The sequence below is a fragment of the Microsporum canis genome, genomic scaffold (genome assembly GCF_000151145.1).
Source record: "Microsporum canis CBS 113480 supercont1.5 genomic scaffold, whole genome shotgun sequence".
NCBI classification, from domain to species: domain Eukaryota; kingdom Fungi; phylum Ascomycota; class Eurotiomycetes; order Onygenales; family Arthrodermataceae; genus Microsporum; species Microsporum canis.
In genome coordinates, this window is record NW_003299165.1 from 97,865 (window position 1) to 122,368 (window position 24,504).

The 24,504-nt window shown below is 46.8% G+C and overlaps 10 protein-coding genes across 10 annotated transcripts; 4 read left to right on the forward strand and 6 right to left on the reverse strand.

Annotated features, from left to right (window-relative positions):
• Positions 1 to 366: 366 nt before the first annotated feature.
• MCYG_05098 (U6 snRNP-associated protein Lsm3) lies at positions 367 to 921 on the reverse strand (the record flags this gene model as incomplete). The annotated part of the gene is made up of 4 exons (XM_002845183.1): positions 367 to 437; positions 545 to 581; positions 634 to 726; positions 793 to 921. 4 exons carry the CDS (start codon positions 919 to 921, stop codon positions 367 to 369), a joined length of 330 nt encoding a protein of 109 aa, XP_002845229.1.
• A 308-nt stretch (positions 922 to 1,229) lies between these two features.
• On the forward strand, positions 1,230 to 3,215 carry MCYG_05099 (conserved hypothetical protein; the record flags this gene model as incomplete). The annotated part of the gene is made up of 1 exon (XM_002845184.1): positions 1,230 to 3,215. One exon carries the CDS (start codon positions 1,230 to 1,232, stop codon positions 3,213 to 3,215), a length of 1,986 nt encoding a protein of 661 aa, XP_002845230.1.
• Positions 3,216 to 3,592: 377 nt separating this feature from the next.
• On the reverse strand, positions 3,593 to 4,736 carry MCYG_05100 (N-acetylglucosaminyl phosphatidylinositol de-N-acetylase; the record flags this gene model as incomplete). Its single annotated transcript, XM_002845185.1, has 3 exons — positions 3,593 to 3,626; positions 3,667 to 4,429; positions 4,493 to 4,736. The coding sequence occupies 3 exons, from the start codon at positions 4,734 to 4,736 to the stop codon at positions 3,593 to 3,595; spliced, it is 1,041 nt and encodes a 346-aa protein (XP_002845231.1).
• Positions 4,737 to 6,331: 1,595 nt separating this feature from the next.
• Positions 6,332 to 7,564, reverse strand: MCYG_05101 (protein kinase domain-containing protein; the record flags this gene model as incomplete). The annotated part of the gene is made up of 3 exons (XM_002845186.1): positions 6,332 to 7,252; positions 7,276 to 7,423; positions 7,521 to 7,564. The coding sequence occupies 3 exons, from the start codon at positions 7,562 to 7,564 to the stop codon at positions 6,332 to 6,334; spliced, it is 1,113 nt and encodes a 370-aa protein (XP_002845232.1).
• A 101-nt stretch (positions 7,565 to 7,665) lies between these two features.
• MCYG_05102 (conserved hypothetical protein) lies at positions 7,666 to 8,481 on the forward strand (the record flags this gene model as incomplete). Its single annotated transcript, XM_002845187.1, has 1 exon — positions 7,666 to 8,481. One exon carries the CDS (start codon positions 7,666 to 7,668, stop codon positions 8,479 to 8,481), a length of 816 nt encoding a protein of 271 aa, XP_002845233.1.
• Positions 8,482 to 8,698: 217 nt separating this feature from the next.
• Positions 8,699 to 9,961, reverse strand: MCYG_05103 (pre-mRNA-splicing factor cwc23; the record flags this gene model as incomplete). The annotated part of the gene is made up of 1 exon (XM_002845188.1): positions 8,699 to 9,961. One exon carries the CDS (start codon positions 9,959 to 9,961, stop codon positions 8,699 to 8,701), a length of 1,263 nt encoding a protein of 420 aa, XP_002845234.1.
• Positions 9,962 to 10,542: 581 nt separating this feature from the next.
• MCYG_05104 (conserved hypothetical protein) lies at positions 10,543 to 12,237 on the forward strand (the record flags this gene model as incomplete). The annotated part of the gene is made up of 3 exons (XM_002845189.1): positions 10,543 to 10,627; positions 10,702 to 11,006; positions 11,272 to 12,237. 3 exons carry the CDS (start codon positions 10,543 to 10,545, stop codon positions 12,235 to 12,237), a joined length of 1,356 nt encoding a protein of 451 aa, XP_002845235.1.
• A 5,043-nt stretch (positions 12,238 to 17,280) lies between these two features.
• MCYG_05105 (uncharacterized protein) lies at positions 17,281 to 18,507 on the reverse strand (the record flags this gene model as incomplete). The annotated part of the gene is made up of 1 exon (XM_002845190.1): positions 17,281 to 18,507. One exon carries the CDS (start codon positions 18,505 to 18,507, stop codon positions 17,281 to 17,283), a length of 1,227 nt encoding a protein of 408 aa, XP_002845236.1.
• Positions 18,508 to 20,031: 1,524 nt separating this feature from the next.
• MCYG_05106 (mRNA-decapping enzyme 2) lies at positions 20,032 to 22,730 on the reverse strand (the record flags this gene model as incomplete). Its single annotated transcript, XM_002845191.1, has 2 exons — positions 20,032 to 22,616; positions 22,700 to 22,730. 2 exons carry the CDS (start codon positions 22,728 to 22,730, stop codon positions 20,032 to 20,034), a joined length of 2,616 nt encoding a protein of 871 aa, XP_002845237.1.
• Positions 22,731 to 23,796: 1,066 nt separating this feature from the next.
• MCYG_05107 (uncharacterized protein) lies at positions 23,797 to 24,333 on the forward strand (the record flags this gene model as incomplete). Its single annotated transcript, XM_002845192.1, has 1 exon — positions 23,797 to 24,333. One exon carries the CDS (start codon positions 23,797 to 23,799, stop codon positions 24,331 to 24,333), a length of 537 nt encoding a protein of 178 aa, XP_002845238.1.
• Positions 24,334 to 24,504: the final 171 nt, after the last annotated feature.

Below are 24,504 nucleotides of genomic sequence, written 5' to 3' on the forward strand. Positions count from 1 at the left end.
GAAATCACCAAAGTTGAGTCATCAACCTCGATGACTGAGCGGCCAACTCGGACTGGACGCCGAAATTGACTTGGCGGATTTGGTTGACTCTTTTCTTTATTAACTGTTTGTATTATTCTTGTTATAGCTTTACTATCCACGCATCCTGTTGTAAAAACCCGGGCCTTGGTATAATTACCGTGTATGTTTGAGCCTCATGTGGGCTTCCTTCTCCCGCTTTATTTCGATCTTATTTCCGAGAAATGAGTTCTAAGATACTTAACATATCTAAGTTGGTGATGACTTGCCACAAGTTAATCATGAGTCGTAAACAGCTGCGAGCTGTAGGTCCGGTAATGACGGAGTTACTCATTTCGTAGTTCGGAGTCATACTTCCTCCTCGTCGTCGCCCTTTTCCGTGCTCGCCACCATTCCTCCTCCCATCAACTCGACGGAGCCTGAGGTGATATCAGTACAACGGAGTCACCTGTTGACAGTCCTACTCGTTAGTGCAAGGAACTGAGAAAAAAGGGAGGAAAACAGCAGCTAAGAAAATCCAACATACCTCTAACAAACAGCATTTCTTCTTGTTTCTTGATTGTCTATAAACCGGTTAATTCCAGCCGCTCAATCTTTATCGTGGGCCATGTATACCTTAACAGTCTCCTCTCCAGCCTCATCTTCTTCAACGATATAGATGGTCTCCTCCACGTCACCAAGAACAATATTGCAATGACTGTCGTAGGCCTAGATAGCACGAATAAATCAGTACGATGGCCTCTTTAATAGTGTCCATTCGATAACCAAACGTACATGAAGCCGGCCCTTGAGCTCGCGGTCCCCGCGCAACTTCACAAACACGACTTCATCGAGCGACAGCCGAACAAGATCCAACGGCTCCGAAAAGGATGGAGCTACTCCATCGTCGTCTACTGCTGCCATTGTAAACGTAGCCTATACAGCTGGATTTGTCTGAGACGAAGCGCGCAAGTTGAATTTCTTCTTCTTTTTCTTGTCGAACAAAGATGAAGTGATGGCCCAAAACGGACTAGCGCGGCCTCATGAGCAAAAATCCCCAAAACGGCAAATCAAAAAGCTTCAACATTTTCATCTTCTTCAAACTCGCATTCTTTTTCCTTCGCGGTTTATTGTCATTCATGCTAGCAATTGCTCTGTTTGCACATCTGCCTGCTCAATCTCTCGTTCTCTCCCTGCTAGACTGTTGAATGGGGCAGGCGACGCCGTGATTGATGCGTGCTACAACTCTTCTAGGCGAGAATCTCGTCTCCCAGTACATATGTCCGTCATGTAGCTGGCGGATAGTCAGCTTGAATGGCACCAGCAGTTCTAGAATTCGCCGTCCTCAAGGTTCACGGAATCACCTAAAAGCTATACACACCTCCTCCCGGCCTCCTTTTCGAAAACTACGCCCCTCCAGCGCTCTATCATGGAAACTTATAACCAAGAGATTCGTTCATTCGGCTGTACAGTCCAGAGAACCTCCCAATAGCTTCGTCGATACTGATCAACCCCCAGTTTTACTGGAGGACAATGAAAGTGGCTGGGAAATTGACACCCCCGGATCAAAGAGGGAGGATCCGAGTCAAGACCGGAGACGCGAGGAACACATTCGAGCCACCCTTTTAGAAGGACAACCGGACAAAGTGATGGCTGTCTTCCTTGATTCTGACAATTACCACTACGTCATGCGTCAATTACCTACCACCACCTTTGTAGAAGCTCTTCGATTGCTATCTCCGTCATATTTCATCGAACCATGGAGGAAAATTCAGCGAAGCTTCCATTCTTCCGCCGCATTATACGCCAAAGTTGAGCCACTTACACAGATTTTTTCTAGGTTTGCGAAGAATCTAGCGACAATTGTTGAAGCACGACGTCGTGCCGGGCATACTTTGGGACTGGCTGAATATACCCATTTACTGAATTGCGCTCGTTCGATGGGTGATGAGGCCATGGCTAGTACATTGTGGGAAGAAATGATTGCTGACGGAGTCACGCCGGATGTATTATGTTATAATTACTACATGGAGGCCAAAGTCTGGAACATGGCCTTTATTCCCAAGGAAAACCATTCGTTAAGGTCGACACCTTGGATTTACAGGAAAAGAGGCTTTAAACGCAGCAATCCGGGGTATAGAGGGTACAAAACCGGAAAGGATGGTGTGCGTGATGAAGTGCACAGCTTATTCAAAGACATGGTAGTAGGTGGGTTGGATGCGAACGAATCGACTTTTATTCAGCTAATGATAGCATCTGGACGTGAATGGGACATTGCCGCTGTCAAGGATACGCTGAAAACAGTTTGGAACATTGACACCAACCTTTTGCAAAAGGGTGAAGAAGACCTCCCGCCCGTTACTCCTTATCATCCATCCTCTCCTTTACATCCCACAGACGAGCTCTTACTTGCCGTGGCACACATCTTCTGTACGAATAACGATATTCCAACCGCACTACAACTGGTTGACTTTATCTCCGTCAATTATAATGTGCCGATACCACATCGTACCTGGATGGAACTTTTTGTCTGGTCATATATTCTATCTACTAATAGATATGGGCCTAACATGGAAGACAATATGATAGGCCACATCCCGAAGGACTCCGTGATTGGAATCTTCAGAACCATGACTTCAGAGCCCTACAACATGAAGCCCACGCTACAGGTGTATGACGTCCTAACAAAACTTAATTGGGGGCGTCAAGCGGTAGATCCCACAGAGAATTTCATGCGTGATGGGCGGAAAATGTTCCAAAAAACCCTCTCCAAGCGGCGTGTTTTGGCGAAGCAGCTCGTTCAAGCGTGGAAGGATATGGAATCCGAACAAGATAATGCTGTCAGCGACAACTTCTTCCATCCAACGCAAAGTGCAACACACAGCCTCCGCGGTCGTGTCAACCCCCTCTCCCTTACTCCTCCGCCCACTGCTCCAAAACATTATTGGGATTTGTACCATCGATTCCAAATCGTACAAATGGCCACATGTCGAGAACTCGACTATCTCCAAACCTGGGCACTCTTTATGCTTCTTCGAAGGCGGTGGACCGGTACCAAGTTTGAGTGGGAAAGGAGAGGCGTTCCCGATACTGTGAAGGAATGGAAACTCTTCCTGCCCCATGTTGTGCGTTATCACATCACAGATGGGATGGTTGAGTTTGACCCATCTCACTTCTGGGGAGATGACATACCGGTTCGGGCGACCCTTCACCACTAAGATGATAATTCAGCTCAGGTTCCTCAGCATCCCTTGCAACTGACGGACTCTAGACGCATTCCAGTCTGCCTCCTTAAAAATACACTCCGTTTCAATGCTCTTTTTATTTCTTTGCCACTGCTGTATACCATATCATGGATCTGTATATTATCTCCCATTTATATACTTTGTTTGCGATATCCATAACAATAGAATTTCTAGGAACAAATAAACGATAATTGTACGCCAATGGACTGATTATTGTTGGGCGTAGTCTTAAGGACTGGTTGGTATAATTATACTATGTAAATGGACCGGCTATATACGAGCACAAATTGACCAACATATATGTTCTGCTAATGGAAACCAGAGGTGCTCAGACTTCCTCTCCAATTAGATTAGTTGAGATGAAATGTAAAACCAATGGTAGGTCTATACACGCTCTCTCTTTAAGTCGTTAACTACCATATACCTTCCTATCGAAATCCACCCCCACCGGAACCAGACCATCTGGCTCTTATGTGCATACACCATTGCCTTCCATCCAGATAGCCAGTCGTTTACCGAATTAATGAAGAGCAGTCTGTTTGCTGGCGGTGATTCACGAACTCCTCTTAGCTCCTGGGTTTTGGACATTGGAGGTAGTGGTGCCGCATTTGTGCTAGATCCGCCAAATGCATTACTTATCACACCATTCAACATGGTTATAGGGGCGTCAAAAACTCCTAGATATTTTCGTGCTATGTTTGTCGATGTAAGAGTGTATAATGTGACGGGGCAAGCGCTGCCAGATCTTCCACGCATTAGAACTTGTAGGAATGCCCGCGCTCCATGGTAGAGGGAACGATGGTTTGGATGATTGCTAACACCTGACTGATCAAATGTAAGGAGGACATCGATGGTTGCGACAGGAGCGGATTGGTTGGGTGTATCATCAATTGTAGCATTCCCGTTTATAGGAGGACTTCTTGCCCTATCGCCACCAACGCTGTTAGCAGTAGAGGTCTTCCGTCGATGAGCCTCTGGTGAGGCTGGTGGTTGAACGGCGAGTCCGGGGGCAAATGCAGAAGCAAGGAGTACCGAAATACTATCCTCTGACCAGGTAGCAGACATGCTATCTGGGAAGCGACTTGGGTCGTCCACAATGAAAACATCGGATTCGTTGCGCAAACCAAGTCGGAGAGCGCTTTTCTGAAGTTCTTGTTTGCGAATGTGCCCAATACCTGCTGCGTCACCTATATATTAAGAGTCGTTAGAAGCAATATCGGTTTCAACCCAAGAGAAAAGAGCGTGAGTACCAGAGCTTAGGCAGAGTATCTTGACATGGTTCCCCAATTCAGGTTTCGTGAGCGCTAACAGAGTCGGCGCAAAAAACATGGCCTCATCATCAGGGTGCGCAATCAAGAGGCATATTCTTTTGTTGTATAAGGTTGGGAATCCGCGCCCAAGAGGCGCTGACGGCCCTGTTGCTGAGAGCGACCAGAATGCAAATAGGGCCAGGGGAAATAAGGCGATAGATAATAAAGTAAACGTGAAATCCATGGTGAATTCGCGGTCGCATACAGATGAAACGGCTCAATTGGTCCTCTATCATTCACAATTACCGCAGGTGGATGAAAAAGGGTCTCCTGTCGCGACTAGAAAAGTAAACGAAAGGTCGCATAGGCTAAAATCGCATATAAGTGCTTTCTCAACTCTTGGTAAACTGATGCGACCTGATAGTTCCCTCCTTCAGCTTTTGCGTCATGGAGTAATACCACATATGTAGCAGTTACACGGCGCAACCACAACTCAGCGCAGATGATTCTTTTGCTCTAGAAAAACCACTCACAAGATCCTCATGTGCAGGAGAAGCGCCGCGGCGGGAAGTTTATGGCGGCATGGGTGAGCTCGAAGATGTAACGTGTCATTAACCTGGTGGTTATATTAATATCTGCTTCGCGAGAAAAGGGGCAAAGCGCTAAAGGACGCCAGTAGACATGCAGCGGACCTTAAAAAAAGGCTCGGATATCAGAAAGCCCTTGCAGCATGCAGCTCCTGCGGTCTCACTCCGCAGCACTCCGCACAACCCCTAACTCGAGGTTCGGTATAACTGATGCGTATACGGGGTAATAGAAATAATTTGTATCCATCCAAAGCTTGCAAACCTGCGAAGGTCGTTTTGTTTACATAAGAAACCATGTGACCATTCGTAGTCATGTGATAGGATCAGTGGAAGCCTCTTACATAATATTACCAAGAATGTCATATGACTCGATTATCTAATATCGCGTGATATAGCATGATCTAACGGATATAATTCCAGGGCTTAAGCTTGGCTCCTTTCAGCCTTATATTAGGGTAGAACTAGAGATTTCAATTGCAGTTCAGGTTAGCGAGCAATACGAAATCGTTTATAGGATTTCCTTAGGGAGAGCACACTAGTCAGAGTCCACCGAAGTCTGAAACGATCTCGCCAGCTATTATTATAGTCAGTTTAGGTGAGACTCGATGCTCAGGATGAAAAGAGGGGCACGTTCACGCAACTGCCGCTAGTAATAAATAGTGTGTAGAAGATAGCCAAAATGTGTTCTATAGATTCATTAGGAGTAGTATCTATCAACCTAGATTGCACCTAGAGACCAAGGAAAAATTGGTAAGAATGGCCCCCGCGGAGCAAGCACCACAACGACCACGTCCACAACGACCTCTTCCACATGAGAGGCCCCGCTTCAACGAACTGGTGAGTGGTGCCTTCATAACTGACCAACAACGGCCCAGCAAAGCTTCCTCCAAATGGACTGCTCCCTTGCTTATGTGATGCCAAAAAAAGTCCTAAGTCCTATTTAACTCAAGTTGCGGCTCAAGTGGGTCCAACCCAAATCCGCTGGAACTCAAACCGCCGAATTGCTAACAAAAATCACCACGTAAAAATTGTCCAGAATGCCGATGATCTCGGACAATGCTAGTGAATCAGTGTATGTTGGTCTAAGGACGGGATCTGCTCCAAGTTAACTTGCCTTTCCTGGTTCGTCCTTTTATGGGTGAGTTTCACGAGGTATTAACTGTACGCCCAACAGAGAGAATAAAATATAGATATCGATGTGTGCCAATACCAACTACAAAAGATAGAGATAGATATTCTCAGCCGAAGTTATCTACGGAAATGTGCTAATATAATTGACGAACTGTTTCCAACCGAACAGAAACTTCCCCAAGACTGTATGTAAACATCTTTGCCATGCTGGTTGATAAGACAAGGCCAATTCTGGTCCAAGCAAACCACCTTGAATCATTGCTACACAAGCACGTTTCTCCTTTGCATAATCGATGACCCGATAGTTAGGTGGGGATGCGATATCCTTAGTCTTGCGCTTGAAATCGTAAGCAACAAGAGCCATGGTTGGATATACATTGTGCCAACAAGCAGAAATTAGCCCATCAAATATTTCGTGCCGATTAAGCTCCGGAAACTCCATAGCTCTAAATCGTCGTCGTAGTTCGTCCGGGTTGTCCTCTTGGAGATGAATATCCTCGTAAGGTTCATGACCATATACCATCGTGTAAAGAAAGGTACCAAGAGCAAATTGTTCAGTGCGAGCAGATGTAAGGCCGTAGGTGTTCTGTAATGGACCGGCAGATAGCATAATAGCCCATGGCGGTATATGCCCCTCGAGAAACTGTCCGATTGTAGTAGCACGGTCAAAGTCAGAGAGCTTTAAGTTTAGGTTCTCATCGAGAAGGCAATTGCGTGGGTGTAGATCATTATGGTTATATCCAAGCTTCTCTATAAAAGCAAGAGCGGAACTTAGTTGTTGTATCCATCGAGCAATAAGGGTAGGATCCTCATATTGCTTCACACTTATAAGCTTTCCATAACAGCCACTACGACGTGTCTCTCGCTCTTGATAGTTGAAGAAACGACGTGCTAGATTATCGTTACAACAGTATGAGAGGAATATATAGTCTGGCAATGCAATAAAGCATTCGATAATATCTGGACACCTATCTTTTTCTTCGAACAAGCGTTTATAAAATTTGATTTCTTGTGAAAAGGGTCTTTTTCCGTAGCGAGGGTACTAGAATTAGGGACTTTGACCACGATAGTTTCGCTAGCTTTGTGGACATTTGCTTTAGCTCCACAGCCAACGCCGTCTTTCCTCCTAATAGGTATCATCAGAGGCTTGAGGCTGTTGACGTGTCGAATGGGTTTTGATATAGTCGTGAAGCTTGCCAGGCGAAGTTGATGCCTAGAATTTAAATATTAGCTTCGATTATGTAAGCAATCCCTGAATTTCATATATTCGGGATATTGTATATCCATTCCATATTTTATTACATAATCACTCTTTTATCAACATCCAACCTGGTTTTTGCTGGCTGTTCGACATGACTTTATAGCAATTTTTATAATGGATAAGAATGAGCAGTTACTAGTGAATACAACAAAGCTGTTACTTGTTACCTATTATAAACCAATCAAGTTTTTGACATGGCGACTCGGCGCCAAAAGAAACAGGCCTCCGATGGTCCTTCAATACCCCTTGCCCGTGTCGAACGCAATACAGCAGCGCCTGCGGGCAAAACGTTATATGAGATTGCTGCAGAACGGCAGGCCGAGTTGCTTGCCTCACAAGGACAACAATCATCATCCAGTGATGGGAAGTCACCGCCCAAAATGCAATATGTCCATATGAATGCAGACGGTGAAATCGTCCACTCCCCCATCCAAGGCACACCAGAAGCCACTTCAAAAGCAGCAGAATCAGATGGCACCGAGTCACTACCGCCGCTAGCGGACACTATTTTTCTCTCCCTATCGCTTTCATGTATTCATTTTACTCTCTCATTCCTCGCCGCGCATCAGTTTGCCCAGGATATCGAGCTGAATAGGATAATATTTGAAACTGTGGTTGTTGCATTTCCGGTTATGACCTTGCTCATTCATTTCGTCCACGGGCATATGGTGCCCTTTCCTAAATTATCGTGGAGATCGTTGGCTTTTTGGTCGGGCAAAAAGACCGCGAGCAAATCATCTGGACAACTCGCGACGAGAAAATCCCTTATATTGGCCTTATTTCCGCCTACTCCCCAGAATGTCATATTTTTAACATTTTCCATCTTTTTGGGTTCAAGACTGATTACCATGGCGAATGAGGCATCTTATTATGCTGCCATGAAGAAAACTCCTGCTCTCGGTACATTATGGGTGTGGGCAGTTGTGGAGATGACTGCCGGGTTTTCTGTCTTGGGTTTGGCCGTTCCGGTTGTGTGGTCAGTATGGTGGAAAGGGCACGCACTCTGGTAGACCGCCATTTCGATAGTCTCCCACTCCCATGCATCACAAGAATATTATCATTTTCGGATATGGCGTTACTTGTTTACTTCATCAAATGGTGATTCTTTTTATTTTTTATTTTATTTTTAGGACCCAATTTCCTGTCTAATTTACATATGTATAAAAAAAGGGGTATCATCGCTACACAAAAGACCGCTAATACATAATATAAATCTGCCAAATAACTTCATTTCAAGGAACCAGCCTCCGCAAGGGCAGCAGCTTCATCTTCTTTCCGGATTTGTTCTTCCAGCTTCTTTCTCTCTGCGTTTTTAAGCCGAATCAAGGTAAGCTCTTCTAAGCTCGGTCCGTTTTCATTAGATCTAACTACAGGCGAAGTACCAGTAGATGTAAATGACCCAAAAGAAGGGGCTTTGCTCTTTTTGTTCTCATCAGATTTCTCTTTCGATGGGTTCAGGTCAGCCATTGTAAATCGTTTTGGCCTGTATTTTGTTGAAGGCTGTGGTATATCAGGTTCAGAGGCTGCTACCAAGGAGGGTTCCGCCCTGCCATGCTCTCCGGCTGTGCAGGGGGAGGAAGATCGGTAAGCATCCCAATCTGGCTGTTTATTTGACGCCCAAGTCACAGATTCAATGAGATCCCAGACATCGCCTTGATGCTTTGATCTATCTTCAATAGCTGCATGGGCACCAACTATTGAAGTAAACACCACGACACCGGTGGCAATGGTTTTTTTCTCCCGTTGGTCACCTACACGTTGTCTCTTATCCTTCAACGTAAAGGTACTCTCAACTTTGCCAAATATCGAAAATAACGACTCTAGCCGATTCTTATCCATATCCAGCCCAAGTCCTTCACGTATCCACCGAACTTTCACTGTTCGATCAATTTCTGGCACTGCGGTCCCGCCCACATTGCACGAGGGTGCAGCATTCTTCATCATTCCTTGTTCTTTCGTTTCCAGTTCTTCTCTCTCTCTCTCTAGCCTTTCTTCCTCTTCTAGAACTTGGCTACGCATTAGCTCCTCCTTTTCTCGTCGTCTCCTCTTCCCATCCTCTGCGAGTCGCCTGATTTCCTGCTCCAATTTATCCTCTGCTGCCTGTAAATCGTCACGGTCTCCGCCGGGGCCACCCGGGGCCCAAGGTCTCTTAATTCCTCGTTCTCTTGCCTCTAGATCTTCCTTCATCTTCCTCCGCGCTCCTTCGAGCAGCTCATTTTCTCTCTTTTTCCGTTCTCGAGCTTCCCTAGCATTGTCGTATAATTGGCGTACGGAGGGCTCAGAGAGAACATCATATGCAATTTGGAGGAGATGGAATTTGTCAATATCAGCTGGTGTAGGGTTCGCGATTTTATCAGGATGGTATTTGAGAGCTGTCCTCCTGTATGCTCGTCTGATCTCGCTGTCAACGGCTGTGGGGCTGAGGTCCAATAGGGCATAAAAGTCATGAGAGGATACGGCATGGGACTTTAGATCATCAGATGGCGCCATAATTTGAGTCACAGCTTGCTAGCACCTGAAGCTAGCTTATACCTTGCACGAAAGACTGTTGTCTTGCTTTGGCAAAATTGCAGACCTGTCTTCGAGTAATCAGGGTCAATCCTGCTTAGTCATTATTCAAAACCAGTCAGCGCTTCTGATCCAGGATAACAGTAAAAAAAGACCTTCAACTATTATCTTATCTGTCTTAAAGGTTTCCAGCTCTTACGACCAGGATTGATAATTCCCCCAGTTAATAACTGGCCTGCAACATCAGTAGCTAGTTGAGGAGGTTTAACCAACCTGTTAAACGGCTAGGCTTCTCAGAGGAATGAAATCTTACCTTGCTATACTATCCATCGCCAATAATACCCAGAACATAATATTATTAAATACTTATGTTATTTCTCTGATGTCGAAGTTGTTAAATCTGCCGCAGATGATGTCCCGATCCGGAAAGGCGGTGTGCTTCAACTCCTCCCTTAATCTGACGACTTTCTACTGCGAAAATGCCGAAGTTCAGCGTCTTTTTGCTCTCTTTTGAAATAATAAGATAAAAAATTAAATAAATAAGAATGGTATCTCCGGACAGCATGGTCCAAGGCGGTTTATTGCAGTTTCAGCTAGCGCTCGCGTTAGCTATTGTCCAGTCAAAGCCCCCAGATATGAGCATTCGAGGTTTGAACACACCAGTCATAATTACATGGATACTCCGTCTTCTCGAGGTTTCTGACCAGAAAAAATCCCTTTAGAGTATGCTCTTAAACTCAGGGATTATATCATTGTTGGAAAAAGAGCACCCGAGACTACCTTTATGGAAACCCACCTCGACAGCACTGCATTCTGGCGTGAAGCATACGAGAAATCAGAAGCTGCACAAAGTGAACTGCTAGACAAAATATATGAACTAGAACAACGGAATGAAGCCCGTTTACTACGAGATAAATGGGACAAATCTTTTGATCCAACTTCACCAGAACAGAGCAGGGCCTCGGCTAAGTCTAAATGCCTACCAGCAAATCGCCCTAAGAAGAGAGCAAAGACAATGAGTATACAAGTACAACAATGTGCCCAGTTATCTAATAGAGCCTGGCTACACCATGATTTCAGTAATCTTCAGTTCTGTGAAGGTAGTATGCTCACCTAGATATAATGGAATCATTTTATGCTGTTTCTAACGTTATTCAGTTACAACATGCCTAATGCGGCATTTCCATACCCTGCAAATTTTGCTTCGAAAGAAAACAAACCCTGAGGCTATAGCTGGTGCTATAGTAGCAATATGTAAAAAGTTTGAATCAACTATACTGGCGGCTGTACAGGATAATACGGTTCAAGAATCACCAACAAATGGAAACAGACAGTCTACTGAATCTCCTCTGCAACAAACTTCAAAGGTCCTTGATAGGATGTATCCTACCATTTTGCAAGGGCTAACCAGGACAACAAGTATACGTGATGCCAAGGACAGCGCCGGACTCATAGTCTATCATCTTACCAAATTATTTCAGCAGATAATACAGCAATCATACCAGTACGCTCTATTAAAAGCAGATCCGGTTTCATATGAACAGGTTTCTACAAAGCCCGGACAAAAATCAAAAGCAAAGCCCACGAGACAGAAGAAAACAGGTTCTATCAAGCCACCTCCAAAAATTGAGAATATTATAGCGTGCTTCGCATACATGACATCTATAATTTTTAAACCCCTGGACCCCGAGAAGCATGAGCACAGTGATTTACTAGAAGGCCTCACATTTGTGATCCTAGAGCACGTTGGTAAGGTACTTGGGATCCTAACATTCAAGGACCTATCCCTTTATGCAGAGCCGACTACCAACAACCTCAGATACGCCCTACCCGTGTGTTTAACAGAAAACCATAGCGATTCAAGGACTCCAGTGCCTGAAATAGCCGAAGTAGCTGCCGTTTGGAACTCAAAATATCTGATACCACTTCTAAAGCAGGCAATGCTATACATGGATAAACGCCAGAAAACAGTAGAGCTATCAACTTCATCAGCAAATGTTGTGTTACCGTCGAGTTTACTCACAAGTGCTAGAGTTAGGTTACAAAGCACCCTTCTTAGAGGAGTGTTTGGTGCTGATGATCCTTCAATCGGGGCTGCGTTGAACTTCCCTCCAGAAATCACTTCAAATACCAGTTGTTTGGAGTCGTCAATCGACCCTCAAGCTTGTCCAGGAGAGTGGTTTACTCAGGAAGTCTGGGCACTTCTTGGTTGGGACTCGCTATTAAAGTGTGAATGTCTTGCACAGAGAGAAGAATGACAGCGTTCAAACATCTTTGAGTTCGGTCCTCTGTTAAATTCCTTTATTGTAATTGTTACTTTAGAATATAGTTTGCCGTTTGTATTGTAGACATAGGTATAGAAGGTGTAAGTTAGCGCAGGTTATAACTTGCCCACCATATAACCCGGTTACAACTGCCTGCCGTACGCCTGCGCCCCCCCATATAACCGGGTTATATGGCCGCTTGGCGAGCAGCAAGTTATGCCTCAGGTTAATTTTAGTACAAGTAAGCTCATCCAATCAATCAACGTACATGTAATCATTATATAAGGCCTGGCCTGCTTAGTTTCATCGAGCTCTTCTTGTACATGCTCCCTGCCCATCCATCATTGCACTGCAAGATGCAGGCTGAGGGCGTACATTGAAGCTCGACTACTCGTCCCAGGCACCACGGAGAGGTGCAGGCCATGCCCAGGGTGCCGTACACAGGGCCCGTACGGCTGGGATGGGTGCAGTAGGGCAAAAGCCCCAAATCCAAATGGAACGCAGTCACTCAGTCCAAAGATATCAATGAAATCATGTCCTTACCCATTTAAAGAAGCACAATGGCCCTGCTGGCCGAAGACCCATTTCCTCCTCCAGTTATCCTGGCCCTTGGCCGTCGTACCGGCCCATCGCCCGTTAGGTCAATGACCTGGCGGTCATCCCCAGAGTCATCGTCCAGGACTATGACCTCCGTACGTGCCTGCTGTATCTCGTCCCGTACGGAGCAGTGGGAGGCACGATCGCGCCACTTGCAGTTACCACATGCTCCGCCGAAGTGGCCGGGGAGCCGGACGCACTCTGTGAAAGGCCTGAGACCTGTACGTCCCCGACAGTCGGTACAGGCATGCACCTCAGGCCTCCCTCTGGATTGGACCAGCAGGCCGTTAATGTACGAGGCCCGATGCGATAGTATTTGCCGTGCATCTATGCTGTACGGCACATAGCGCACATGGAGTCCCGGGAGGGACAATACCGCACGGCCCAAGTCATTGTGGACGTACGGGGCAAGCTCCTGGCCACCGACCCTGAGGATACCAGGCGTGTCCGTCATCCGGGCGATCTGGCGGTCGTACAGCACAAGGGCCCTATATCCATGTCAGTATACCCGTGCCGTGCATTGTACAGTATTAGATAGGGATAGGGGCGGAGTAGGGTGGGGGAGGGTGCTAGATATATAACTTACATCCCGTCCCCAGCAGTGTTGTTGTTAAAAGGCCTATTATCCCATCTTTTATTAGTATATCCTTACTAATATATACTATATTATGGACGGATAGATAGGATATTATAGATAATAGGCCGTACTTACATCTCAAAAGAGGAAAAAAAAGAGGAGAGAAAGAGTATAGGGGTACTAATTGATTGGAATCTATCCTATACCCACCTAGTTAGTATACTATGGCCTATGGCTGTACAAATAGTATTTATTCCCCCCTTTCCCTCTCTATATCTATGCCTGCTGCATCGTACAGAGGGCAGAGGGCAGATAAGGGGGAGGGGGGAGAGGGGAGGGGGGAGGGGGAGGGCATAACATACCTGATATTCTATTCTGTACACATATTCCCAGGCCGGATATCAGTACAAGGACTCCCAGACGTGGCCTAGATGGCAGGATAGGCTGCAGCTCGGCTCTGGACGATGAAACGAGTACAGAGAGGATAGAATAGTGTCCAAAAGGGATGACTTACCGGACGTGTACGTGGAATAGGCTAAGGAGGAGAAGGAAGAGAAGGAGAAAAGAGGGAGGAGGTGAGGCCAAAGCTGATATCAACGTGTAGCGAGAGCGTGTACAGCCTAACCCGATTAGGAAGCCTTTCTTCTAGTAACAACGTACAAGCAACACCTTAATATATAGAGTATAAGTATAAGAAAAGAGTATTTTTTTATTACTACGTATATCTATCAAGGCCAGAGGCCAATCCTATTTAAAAATATATATCGGTAAGGAACAGAGTAGCGTACACCAATCCATATTCTATATTCTATATTAGATATCCTATACTGACTCCCTTAGGCTAGCTTCCTTATCTCCTTGAGGTGCTTGACCAAGGCATTTAATGAGAAGCCATGCTTTACCCGTACTGTCTCCAGCTCCTCAATAACAACGGACAGGCTCTTCTTCTGTACGCGCTGCCTCCGTACGATCTCATCAACCACTACCTTCCTGCGGGAGAACATCATGCTCTCCCCAGGACGGTGGCGGCGCCATCTAGGCCCATATGCCTCCTCCATGCTCCGTACCGACGGCCGGCCACCAAGGCCCTCAGCCCACTCTCGCCAGAGATCCATAACGGTCCCAATCGTACGGGATTGAGAGAAGCCCATAGAAAGGGGCGGGGGGCCAGTATGGGGAGCGGCTGCTACAGCAGAGGAAGAGGGGGGGTGAGGGGAGCAGGAAGGGGACAAGGAAGGATGGGGAATGGCTCCATGCATACACCTAGGAGTGGCATATGGAGTGGAGGCGGCAGTGGCGGTGGCAGTGGCCGCAGCGGACAGAGGCGAGCCTGGAGCATTGGCTCGTACGGTGAAAGACACTGTACCGTCCACTATATCCTTGATATTCCTATCAATTGTCTGTAGGAATCCAACATTCCGCTCCTCTGATACCTTAAGAGTCTGCACAATGGACTGCTCAATGGTCTGCAGCCGCGTGGCAATGGCAGGAACCGTACGGCGAAGCTGGACATCCTGCGGCTCCTCCACATCTATCAGGGAGTCTCGTACAAGCTGGGAGAAGCAGAGGTAGTCATCCCGTGCAAAGAGGGAGTGGCTCCATATTGGATGGCCGGGGAACTCCTGCATAAATAGAACAGAGTCCTGCAGAATGACTGTACGAAGATAGTCAAGCAGATAGAGGAACCCCTGCGAGGCAAGATCCCCGTGGTCCACCTTCCCACTATCGAACCTCACTGACTCTGGAGGCAGCTGTACGTCCTCAGAGCCAGAGCCGGTGTACGAGGCCTGCCAGAGCAGCCACTCATCGACCCAAGGCCAGAGTGCCTGCTTGAGGGATGCAGGCGGCTCAATCTTTGTACGCGGCAGATAGTACGCCCCTGTTTCTACCGGCTGGAAGCCTGCCATTGCACGTACGAACTTCCTGGGAATATTAGTAAGATAGGAAGTTGTAAGAGAGTCAGAATTCCACCGTCCAGCCCTTCGAATCTGGCCCTCATTTACTCCTGCCAACTCAGCAAACTTGGCCCCCTGGGACCGTCCAGCATGGGTCTTCTTCTTTATCCCAAGGCCGATCCCCTTGTACACACGGTTTGACCACTGCAGCTGGGTCTCGTACGCAATTGGCTTGACATTACTCTGGCCCTTGATGACAAGAAGGTCGTACCAGAGCTCCCGGCGCTGGAAGTTGGGTGGTGTCTCCCCCATAATATTCCAGCGCATAAAGAAGTAGAAGCCAATACTGGCCATCGTACAGAGAAGGGGGTTCTTATGCCGTACAGCAGTGCCGTACTCGCGGCGGCCATCCTGGTTCGTCTTGCCATTATCTATAAGTACAACCATGGCATGGCAGGGAGTTGGGCCCTCATTATCCAGAGTCAGGGTAAAGAGGTCGGCCATTTGAACCTTACGCCGTACCTCACCACGGAGGAGAAGGGTATGAGCAAGGAGAAGGTCGGCCGCCGTACGGAGGAACGGCTCCAGCTGGCCAGAAACGTTGTACCCAGAGGACCAGCAGAATCGGATGAGCCGTACGAATTCAGCAGAGGTATATCCATCCTGAAGGGAGTTGAGGCCACGGTCCTCGTACTGCTCCCTCTTCCTCTTTGACTCCTGCTGTCTGCGTGTACGAATCAGGCCCTTTACCAGTGCACCCCTGGGGGATGCATGGGTATTTGTCCTCATGCTGACCTGTACGCCCCAGAGGTCCACCAGAGCGGCAATGTACGCCTTGATCGATGCCTCTGATAGCGTCTGTTTAACGGACTCCCCCTCTATATTCGTACGGCTCTTCTTATATCGAGATGGCCTGATTTCTCTGTACATAACCTCCTCCTGCAAGAACATATTTAGTTTCGGCTCGGACACAATCTCTCCGTCCGCAAATCCAACCCTTTGGCACCATGCCTATTGGGATTGGAATCGATCGATATACCGTACAGTCAGCCTGTAGACATGCGGCAGTGGGACATAAGGATATATATATATCAGCCTGATAGGGAGCCAGGCCGGGGGGATAAGAGACGGGAGATAGTAGTAAGAAAGGGAAGTATATACTCTCCACTCCTCCTGCCGGGCACTGTACGCGATCTGCGTATTCTTAGGCCGGTTCTTTTGGGTATATAGGAGCGTACGCTCCTGGTTCTCGAACAGGGCAACGTTGATATTGGACTGCCGGTCCAGGGCACTCATGCTGCCGTCTGCACGGTCCATTCTGGACGAGGAAAGGGGGTAATATAAAGGTCGGAAATAGGGTATGCGGTATATAGTAAGGTAAATACCTATCTGTTCACTTATTTGGCCGCATTAGCCCATTGTATGTACGAAATATACAGGGGTACAGGGGGGGGGAGTAGAGAGAGTAGAGCAGAGTAGAGCAGAGCTGGGCTAAGAGGCCTGAGTGGCGGTAATACGCAATAAAGCTATAACTGCTTACATAATCGGTTACACTGCGGCTTGGCATAACGTACGTAGTAACCCGGGTTATAACACCACCCGGACCCCCCCCCATATAACCACTAGATATATCTATAAGCCAACCTTTATATACGTGTAATGGGCGAAAATACCATTCAACATGAGTAACCATCCCCTTTGCCCTTAAGACATACTACATAACGCAAGTGTATTACATATGCTTGTGGTAGTACTCCGTACAAATGTGCCCTTTATAATAATACTAGTTACAAGGCTAATATACAAATAATGTGAATTAAACGTCCATATATCTACTACGTAGGGGTTATATGGGAAACTAAAGTCTCTTTTACCCTTCATTCTAGGTTCTCAGTTGTCACTTCTGCCACATACAGGCCTCACAAGCGTTGGGGTTGAGTCCTTGAATCTTGCCTCCAGCTTTTCCTTCTACTGGGCTCTCGACTGGCGATGCCGTGCACCGCCGCTAAGAATGTAATCTCTTATCCACGGGAGAATGAATGCCTTAATCCTAGTCTCACCTACATCCTGCATACCTCCCGACTCAGGATCCCAAGATATTTTGAATTCCTGGCTAGCGTCATACTGTGTCGACTCCCCAGTTAAAGCAATATCGGTCATCATCTCGAGCCGGCACACAGCTAATCCAACGTTTCCAATTCCCGTCAGGAACTTTCCAGCACTCCTGCCCTTTACAGTGCCCACTTTCGAAATATTAGCTTCGGTTCCAGCTGAAGGTAGTATTATGTTGGTATCTGGTTCGTAGACTGGGCTATCTGAAGTAGGCGGTGATTGGCCAAGGCCATATAGCTGAACAGGTAGAATTCTCTTGCGCACCACACCCCTGTGGTGTGTACGGATGGTTAGTTCTTGACCGACATAGCAGCCCTTTCGGAAGTCAATTCCATTCATAATATCAACATTACTATCCATCGGTAGGGCAGATTCCCGAGCCATCTCAGTCTGTCCTTCTGCAACGCCCTGCAGTATTCGACGTAGGGTATAAGTTTGAAGCGAGGTTTCATCGCCAGGGAGAGCTTCCATAATCTGCGTCTGCAGTTTGTCCCCACTAGCGATAAGCCTGTATCCCATACCCGGTGCTCGTTTATCAGGACATGCTATGGCATTGTTATTACTAATAGCCTCGTTCTCATGGTAGGTGGATATGTTTCCGTCGTCCCATAGTGCCCAAACACTTCGCTCTCCTTCATCGAGTGCCCGAAACTTCAGCTTTGAACGAAGCTTGTGTCTTTTGAAATGTTTAAGCAAGCTGGCAGAGTGCTCCTTGTCCACTTCTATTAGATATTCCATCTCGTCTGGAGATGAAGCGGCCGTTTGTGGATAGATAAAGACATCGTTCAGGATTCTCCCTTGGGAGTTAAGGAACGCTGCATAAAAAGGGGATGTAGTAGGAGGAGAATTATTCGGTACGGATAGGTTTCGTGTTATCAAGCCCTGAAGGAATTTTGTGCTATCGATGCCGGAGAGGGAGATGAGCGACCGATTGGTAAGATGTGAGTAGCCAGACGGAGGAGGTGGTGGAGGGTTTGAATGGCTACGACGTATTTGGTTATATGAAGGTGGCCTTGATAGTTGGCGACGAGCCCGCAGTAGACATCGCCCGCAAAGAGGGCTTAACGAGAGGCCCTGCGCCATTGTAACTTGGCTATCGTCTCATCGAGTCGCAATCCCGTAAGATGTTGTAGTTTGATATTCTTGACTTGGATCATCCAAACATCCGGCTTAGTAACTAATTACTCACGGCGATATAAAACAACCAACGTCAATAAAATCCATCTTGGGACTGTGTACAATCAACACGGTGCTATTTATTGACTATGAGTCGAGGCCATGACTACAGCAACAAGGATGATTGAACATTTACTATTCCAAGCAAATAGAGCGCAAGACATGTCGCATATTAAAAAGACACTCAACCGTCAAGATCAGGGGCTATCAAGCAATATCCTGGGAATTGCACAAGGAAAACAACCATATATGTGAGGGGATAAAGATTTATATACGCCAGGCCAAATAAAGAATCCCCATAACCTATTCTTGTGGTAGACGGCATCCTCCCTCACATGCGCAGCCGATCCCGTCGCATTCTATTAGGAAGATGTTGAGTGACTGGCCTTGGTGGACTCTTCGTTTAGTTACTCACCTCCAACTCCACAGTACGGGTCTCCGTTCGATCCGTCTTCACATGTCTATTTTGCGAGCACCATTAGTACTAGGCTTTGCAGTGCCAGAGAGTTCTTCGGTGGTGGAAGAGTTATGCTCACGTTGTCCTTTGTAGTATAGCAGCAATCGGAGACTGCGTGGGAAACGAATATCGACAGGATTGCAAATATGAGTATAGACACCTTCATTGTGCAAGCGACTGATTAGGTCTGTTTTTATGCAGTGTATTAGTAGAATCTCTCTCGGAGGAACTGGCTTCAAAATATCGAATGTTGTATCTAAGGCTGGGAAGGGTGAATTTTATACTCTTAAGTAGTACTGTCCTGGGGATAAAACATCCAGGTTCTCTATTTAAAAAAGAGGGTGGCTATAATGTGGCAAAGGACGTCATTGATTGCTGATATTCTTGCAGTCCTGAATTGATCAGCATTGCGGAAGATGCTTGTATTCTCTATTTTCAACTATCAGACAATAGACATGCTGTTTCCTACCTCTCTGCATGGAGATTCCAAGGCATGGAGTTCATCTTGGAAAGGAAAAATCTTGTTCAGGCACTTTTTTTTTTACATTCAACAGCTAAAGTAAGCTTGCATTGCAATAAATCAATAAATATTAGGGAGGTTGTACTACTTCGTTCCCCTTCTCTGAGAAACTTGCTACTTATCAGTAAGCCGATCACCACTTACTACGTATACACAGAGAGTATCCAGCTATCCGCTAGAGAAGGGCTTCGTATAACTGGACAGGATAGGGCGAGCACCAAACACTTTGAGTTTTAATATAATGTGGCTCGTGAGGTGGTCTCGTTTATATGTTTGGTCAGTATAGATTTGTAGGGTTTAAGCTGGACGGGATTCTTTGGCAAAAGTATGGCGTCGCATTATATACTATTCTGACGTCGGAAGGAAATGTTATGGTCCAAGTCATCCAATTCCTCGGTAAAAGAGAGCTAAGTACAAAACATGGGGTAAAAACAATGCCTGTCGTGTTTGGAAATTATTTCCTGCCCATGGCAACTCCCTCTAGATACCCCAGTAAGAACGCCTGGTTAGTCGAGGACGTCGCACTGCTTTGTTTTTCAGATCCACTGCCCCTGATAGGTTCTTTAGGGCTATTGAGCGGATCAGTGGTAGGGCTGATAAGAGTTGAAAAAGGAGGGGAAACTAGAACCGGAGATCTGGTCTGCCTCGTCATCTCCTGCTGTCCAGAGGCTGACTGAGCAGTAGTGTCTTTGTTAAAGAGAGAAAGCAGCGTTTCTTTCTGAGCGGCTGATTGGTTTGGTCTTTGATCGAACTGTGGTTGCAGCCTGGTCTGCTTCGCCGTATTCTCGTTGGCTGCCGTCAGCTGTTCTGGCTTCGAGAAAGCACTCACAGTAACAGTGGAAGTAGGTAGGTAGGCATCAAGGTTATCCTTGTCAGGGCGGCGAAGAATTTTAGGCTTGAACGGCTTCGTGAGCTCCGAAAGCTTGACATTTGGCCTGGGTGGGGTCGGAGAAGAGCTTTCGGTTTTTGTTGCCACCGGGACATCCTCGTTGTTGTTTGATACCGGGCGGGGGAGGATTTTGATATTCTTTAGAGTGGAAGCCTGAGCCGAAGCATGCTTCTGCCGGCGTGGGCTACGTGGTGACTTGGCAATTCCTTCAAAATTAGGGAGGTTTAGAGGTGCAGATAGAGTAGCTGCCGTCTTTCCTACAGAAGACTGAGTAGGGGTCCTAGGCCTATGCGGGTTTTGCAATATCACCGGCGCTTTGGTGTGGCCATCTAAAGATAGCCCAGTGGGTTGCATAACAGTTTGGTCCTGTATTCTTGGGCTGTTTTGTGTCGCAAGTTCAACGCGGCCCGGTGGGCGTGAAACGCTGCCATTTCGAGGAAGCGAGCTACTAGACTGTTTCAACATTTTCAGAAGTTGGTTTTTGTGCTGGGTTTTTGCATCATCTTCGGGCAGTGCTTCAGCCGGGGGAGACGGTATGGCACTTGGTACCATAGCAGTATTCTTAACGTTATCACCTTTGAAGACGCTAAGCAGGGCGAGTGAATGGCTGTTAAGTTTTGGCAACGGCAGCGCATTCGCTGGCGGCACAGAGGGCATATTCGTTTGGGGGTGCTGGTTTGAGGCGAATTGCGGATCTCCGGTGCGGTGGTACGGTGGAGGTACATGCTGAGAGTTAAAGGTTGGTGGTTGTGAGCTAATTTGACGTAATGGCGGCGGATATGCGGTGAATGGTGCTTTAATTTGTTCGTGAGAAGCTTGATGTGGCATTTGTCCCACATAGCTGTGTTGAGACCGGGCAGATTTTTGTTCCGAGTAATCATTATATGCGGCTCGAGGAGTGTAATCCATATGAGGAGGGTTTTGCGGGTGCTGGGGATACTGATTTCCAGAATTAAAGCTTGTAGGAGGAGCATTCTGACCAGCCACTGGCTGTGGTGTGGTTTGCTGGGAATGTACAGTCGGGAGTGCTCTGCTAGGATATACCGGGATGGGAGCAAGGGGAGGGTTATCAGGAGGGTTGGCTTCAGATCCTTTCCTAAGTAACTGTAGAAGGGCATTCCCTTTATCTACATTTGAGGCATGGCGTTGAGGTTGGTGATGCTGGCGATCAAGCTCGGGTTGGCTAGAAGCGGTAGTAGGCGTGACGGATCCAATGTTAAGCAGTCGTTTCAAATGGGCAGACGGATCAAGAGGTGCGGAAACTTCAGGTAGATCGGAATGAAGAGGTGGCGGGACTGAGATAGACGAAACCTGGTGCTTTGGATACCCGCCGGTGATGTCTTGGTGATCTTCCACTCCTTCATCCTCGGTTATTAAGCTTCCACCAACTTCCTCGTGGGCTATGTTAGGATGTGAACCCCGTGCCTGGTCTAGCTTCCTCTGTTTAGCAATCCACTTCTTAAGAGGGCCCAGGAACGTCGCAACCATGTAGAACTTGTTATTGTTTTGGTAGGGTATGTTTTCCTGTTGCTTGTTCTTCTTTAGGGTTGGAAGGTCGGACAGCTTATACCACTCTATTTTACTGATCTCCTTCCTTGTCCTGGGCTCGAAGTGGGTATCTTTCGGTACGCCCCGTAGCACGTATAGTCGCATATTTTGCTCACGCATCGGTATTTCAATGTACTTGATGTCCTTTTCATTCTTTATAAGTCCAGAGGCCCTGATGTCAAATCCAGTCTCTTCGTAGACTTCTCTGACAGCACAATCCAGATCCTTCTCTTCTTTATTTATTTTACCACGAGGGAACGACCAGTTTGCACCCTTCTTCCAGCCCTTGACGAGCACTACCTCGTCCATCTCTTGGTTGAGGAGAATGGCCCCACGCACCGGTACTCTTGTCTTGTATGCCAAAAACTCGGAAAATGCGGTGGAGTGATGGTAATGAGACCATTGTGACATCAACGGGCAGTGCTGGAAGATGCGCAGTGCGAACTCGCGGAGTTTGAGAGACGGCAAGTTTGGGTCAAGCGGCCGAATGAAATCCTCGTAGAACCACTGGGCTTCTTCCACCTGGAAACATATTCGCTCGACGGACTCAAGCTCTTCTCTTGGAAGGTTTACAATGAACCGGACACATAGGTCATCCAGCCCTGTTAGGCGTGTTGCCGCAAACGACACGAGTCAGCTTACTATCATCCACGGGCCGACGACTTTGTTTGGAAGCGTTCCTTACAGTCCTCTAATCGCATATTGGTTTCTGTCATGGTTCCCGAGGCAATAATGCATTCCCGAGCGCGCAGGCCGGCGATGGTGTAGGTGAGAAATCCGAACTTGGAGTTGCAGTTGCTGACGAACTGTTCAAGCTTGCCACGGTTTATATCTGGGAGCTACAAGTTGAACAGCGGCCTTACAACAACAACACGCTCACTTTTTTGATATGGGTAATGAAAAAGAGAGACCAGCCAGTCAATACAAGAGAGATATCGCGGTGAAGTATTCGATGTTTCTGCCTCTTCCGTCGCATTTTTTTCTTGTCTTTTTGCCTTTCTTGAAGTCGCTTCGAAGCTATTGTTGCACTTTAGTGCTTATTCAGCACGCTAAACCCAGACAGGAAATACACAGCCCGTTGAGACTTCTCATGATATAAAGCGAGGTCGCAAATTAACAAAAGTCACAGGAATCATAGGCGACGGGATTATTTTCTCTAGTTAAAGGCTGATGGATGCACCTCTAATCCAATATATTGCTCTACAGCTTCCCCGTGTGCTCGGTATCTATGTACATTTATATACTCTGCCATTCGGCTAATCATTATCATGTTGATCAAGATGCATATGAGTATCTTCATACTCCTTGAAAAGCTGGCTTGCTGCCATGTTTGGCAGTATCTGCTTAGCAAATGACGCTAACTAACTAGTAAAGATAAAGACCTCATATTCTAAAAGTTATGGGGATTCATCTCTGTGTTGAAGCTGTGACTGATTAGTCTCGACATCTTTGTGCCTTTTAATCGGCAAGGCTGTGGGCTGGTGTTTTTCATGAAATTTTAGAGACTTATACAGTTAGGAACGACCTCGGCCAAAGGTTCTACCTATTTTAGGTGAAGAGCAAGCTAGATGAGTGAGCGTAACATCTAACGGCGCCTTATATATAACCAACTTATTGGTACCTTCTTTGTCATTAATCCTAGCCAGGGTACATTCCGCCAGCCCTGCATGTGGGTACACTCATAGTAGTTACGACATGAAAGGATTGTTATAAAAGCATCAATTCCCCCTTTTCCCTCTCCCTTCCTTATTCGAATAAGTCATTTTACAAAGCCCACCAAGGATGCATTTCAAGTCTCTCGTTCCTCTGACGCTGATCTCTACAGCTGTCGCCCAAACCATAGAAGGTTATATCCCTCATTGCGGTGTCTCTGTCAACATCCTCGGCCCCGATGCAACATGTGAGGGATTTGCTAAGGAAAATCACATTTCCGTCGAGAAGTTCAAGCAGTTGAATCCTGGAGTTAGCTGTCCTAACCTTCAACGGGGTAAATCCTACTGCTTTGAGGGCGAATTTGAGTCGGCCCCGAATACAACGCTCCTTTCGACCGCAGCTCCAGGTGCCACTACAACCACATCGCCTGCGGTTACAACAGAGGAGACAACCGTTGCTCCGACTACTGTTTCAACGGTCACATCGTCGACTGCCACAACCAAAGCATCGACCACGAAGACCGAGACAACCGCACCAACCAGTTCTACCCAGACAGCCGCCCCCAACTCTGCTCACGAAACGAGAGCGCTGGCACAAGCTGCGACAACCTATAGCTGGATTACTATGTCTGTATTAATGGGCTACTACCTTTGTATAAATATCTAAGTTACGATAGGTTCTGGATGGCTGTTATGCTTACTTTGATAATGTACTACTATGTATGTATGTATACAAACTTTGTGTCAAAGTTAAAGTGCCGCAGATCCGGCGGAAGAGCCGCAACCTAGTCTGGTCGACTGTATTTACGTAAGTTATTCATTGAAGAAGTATCACACC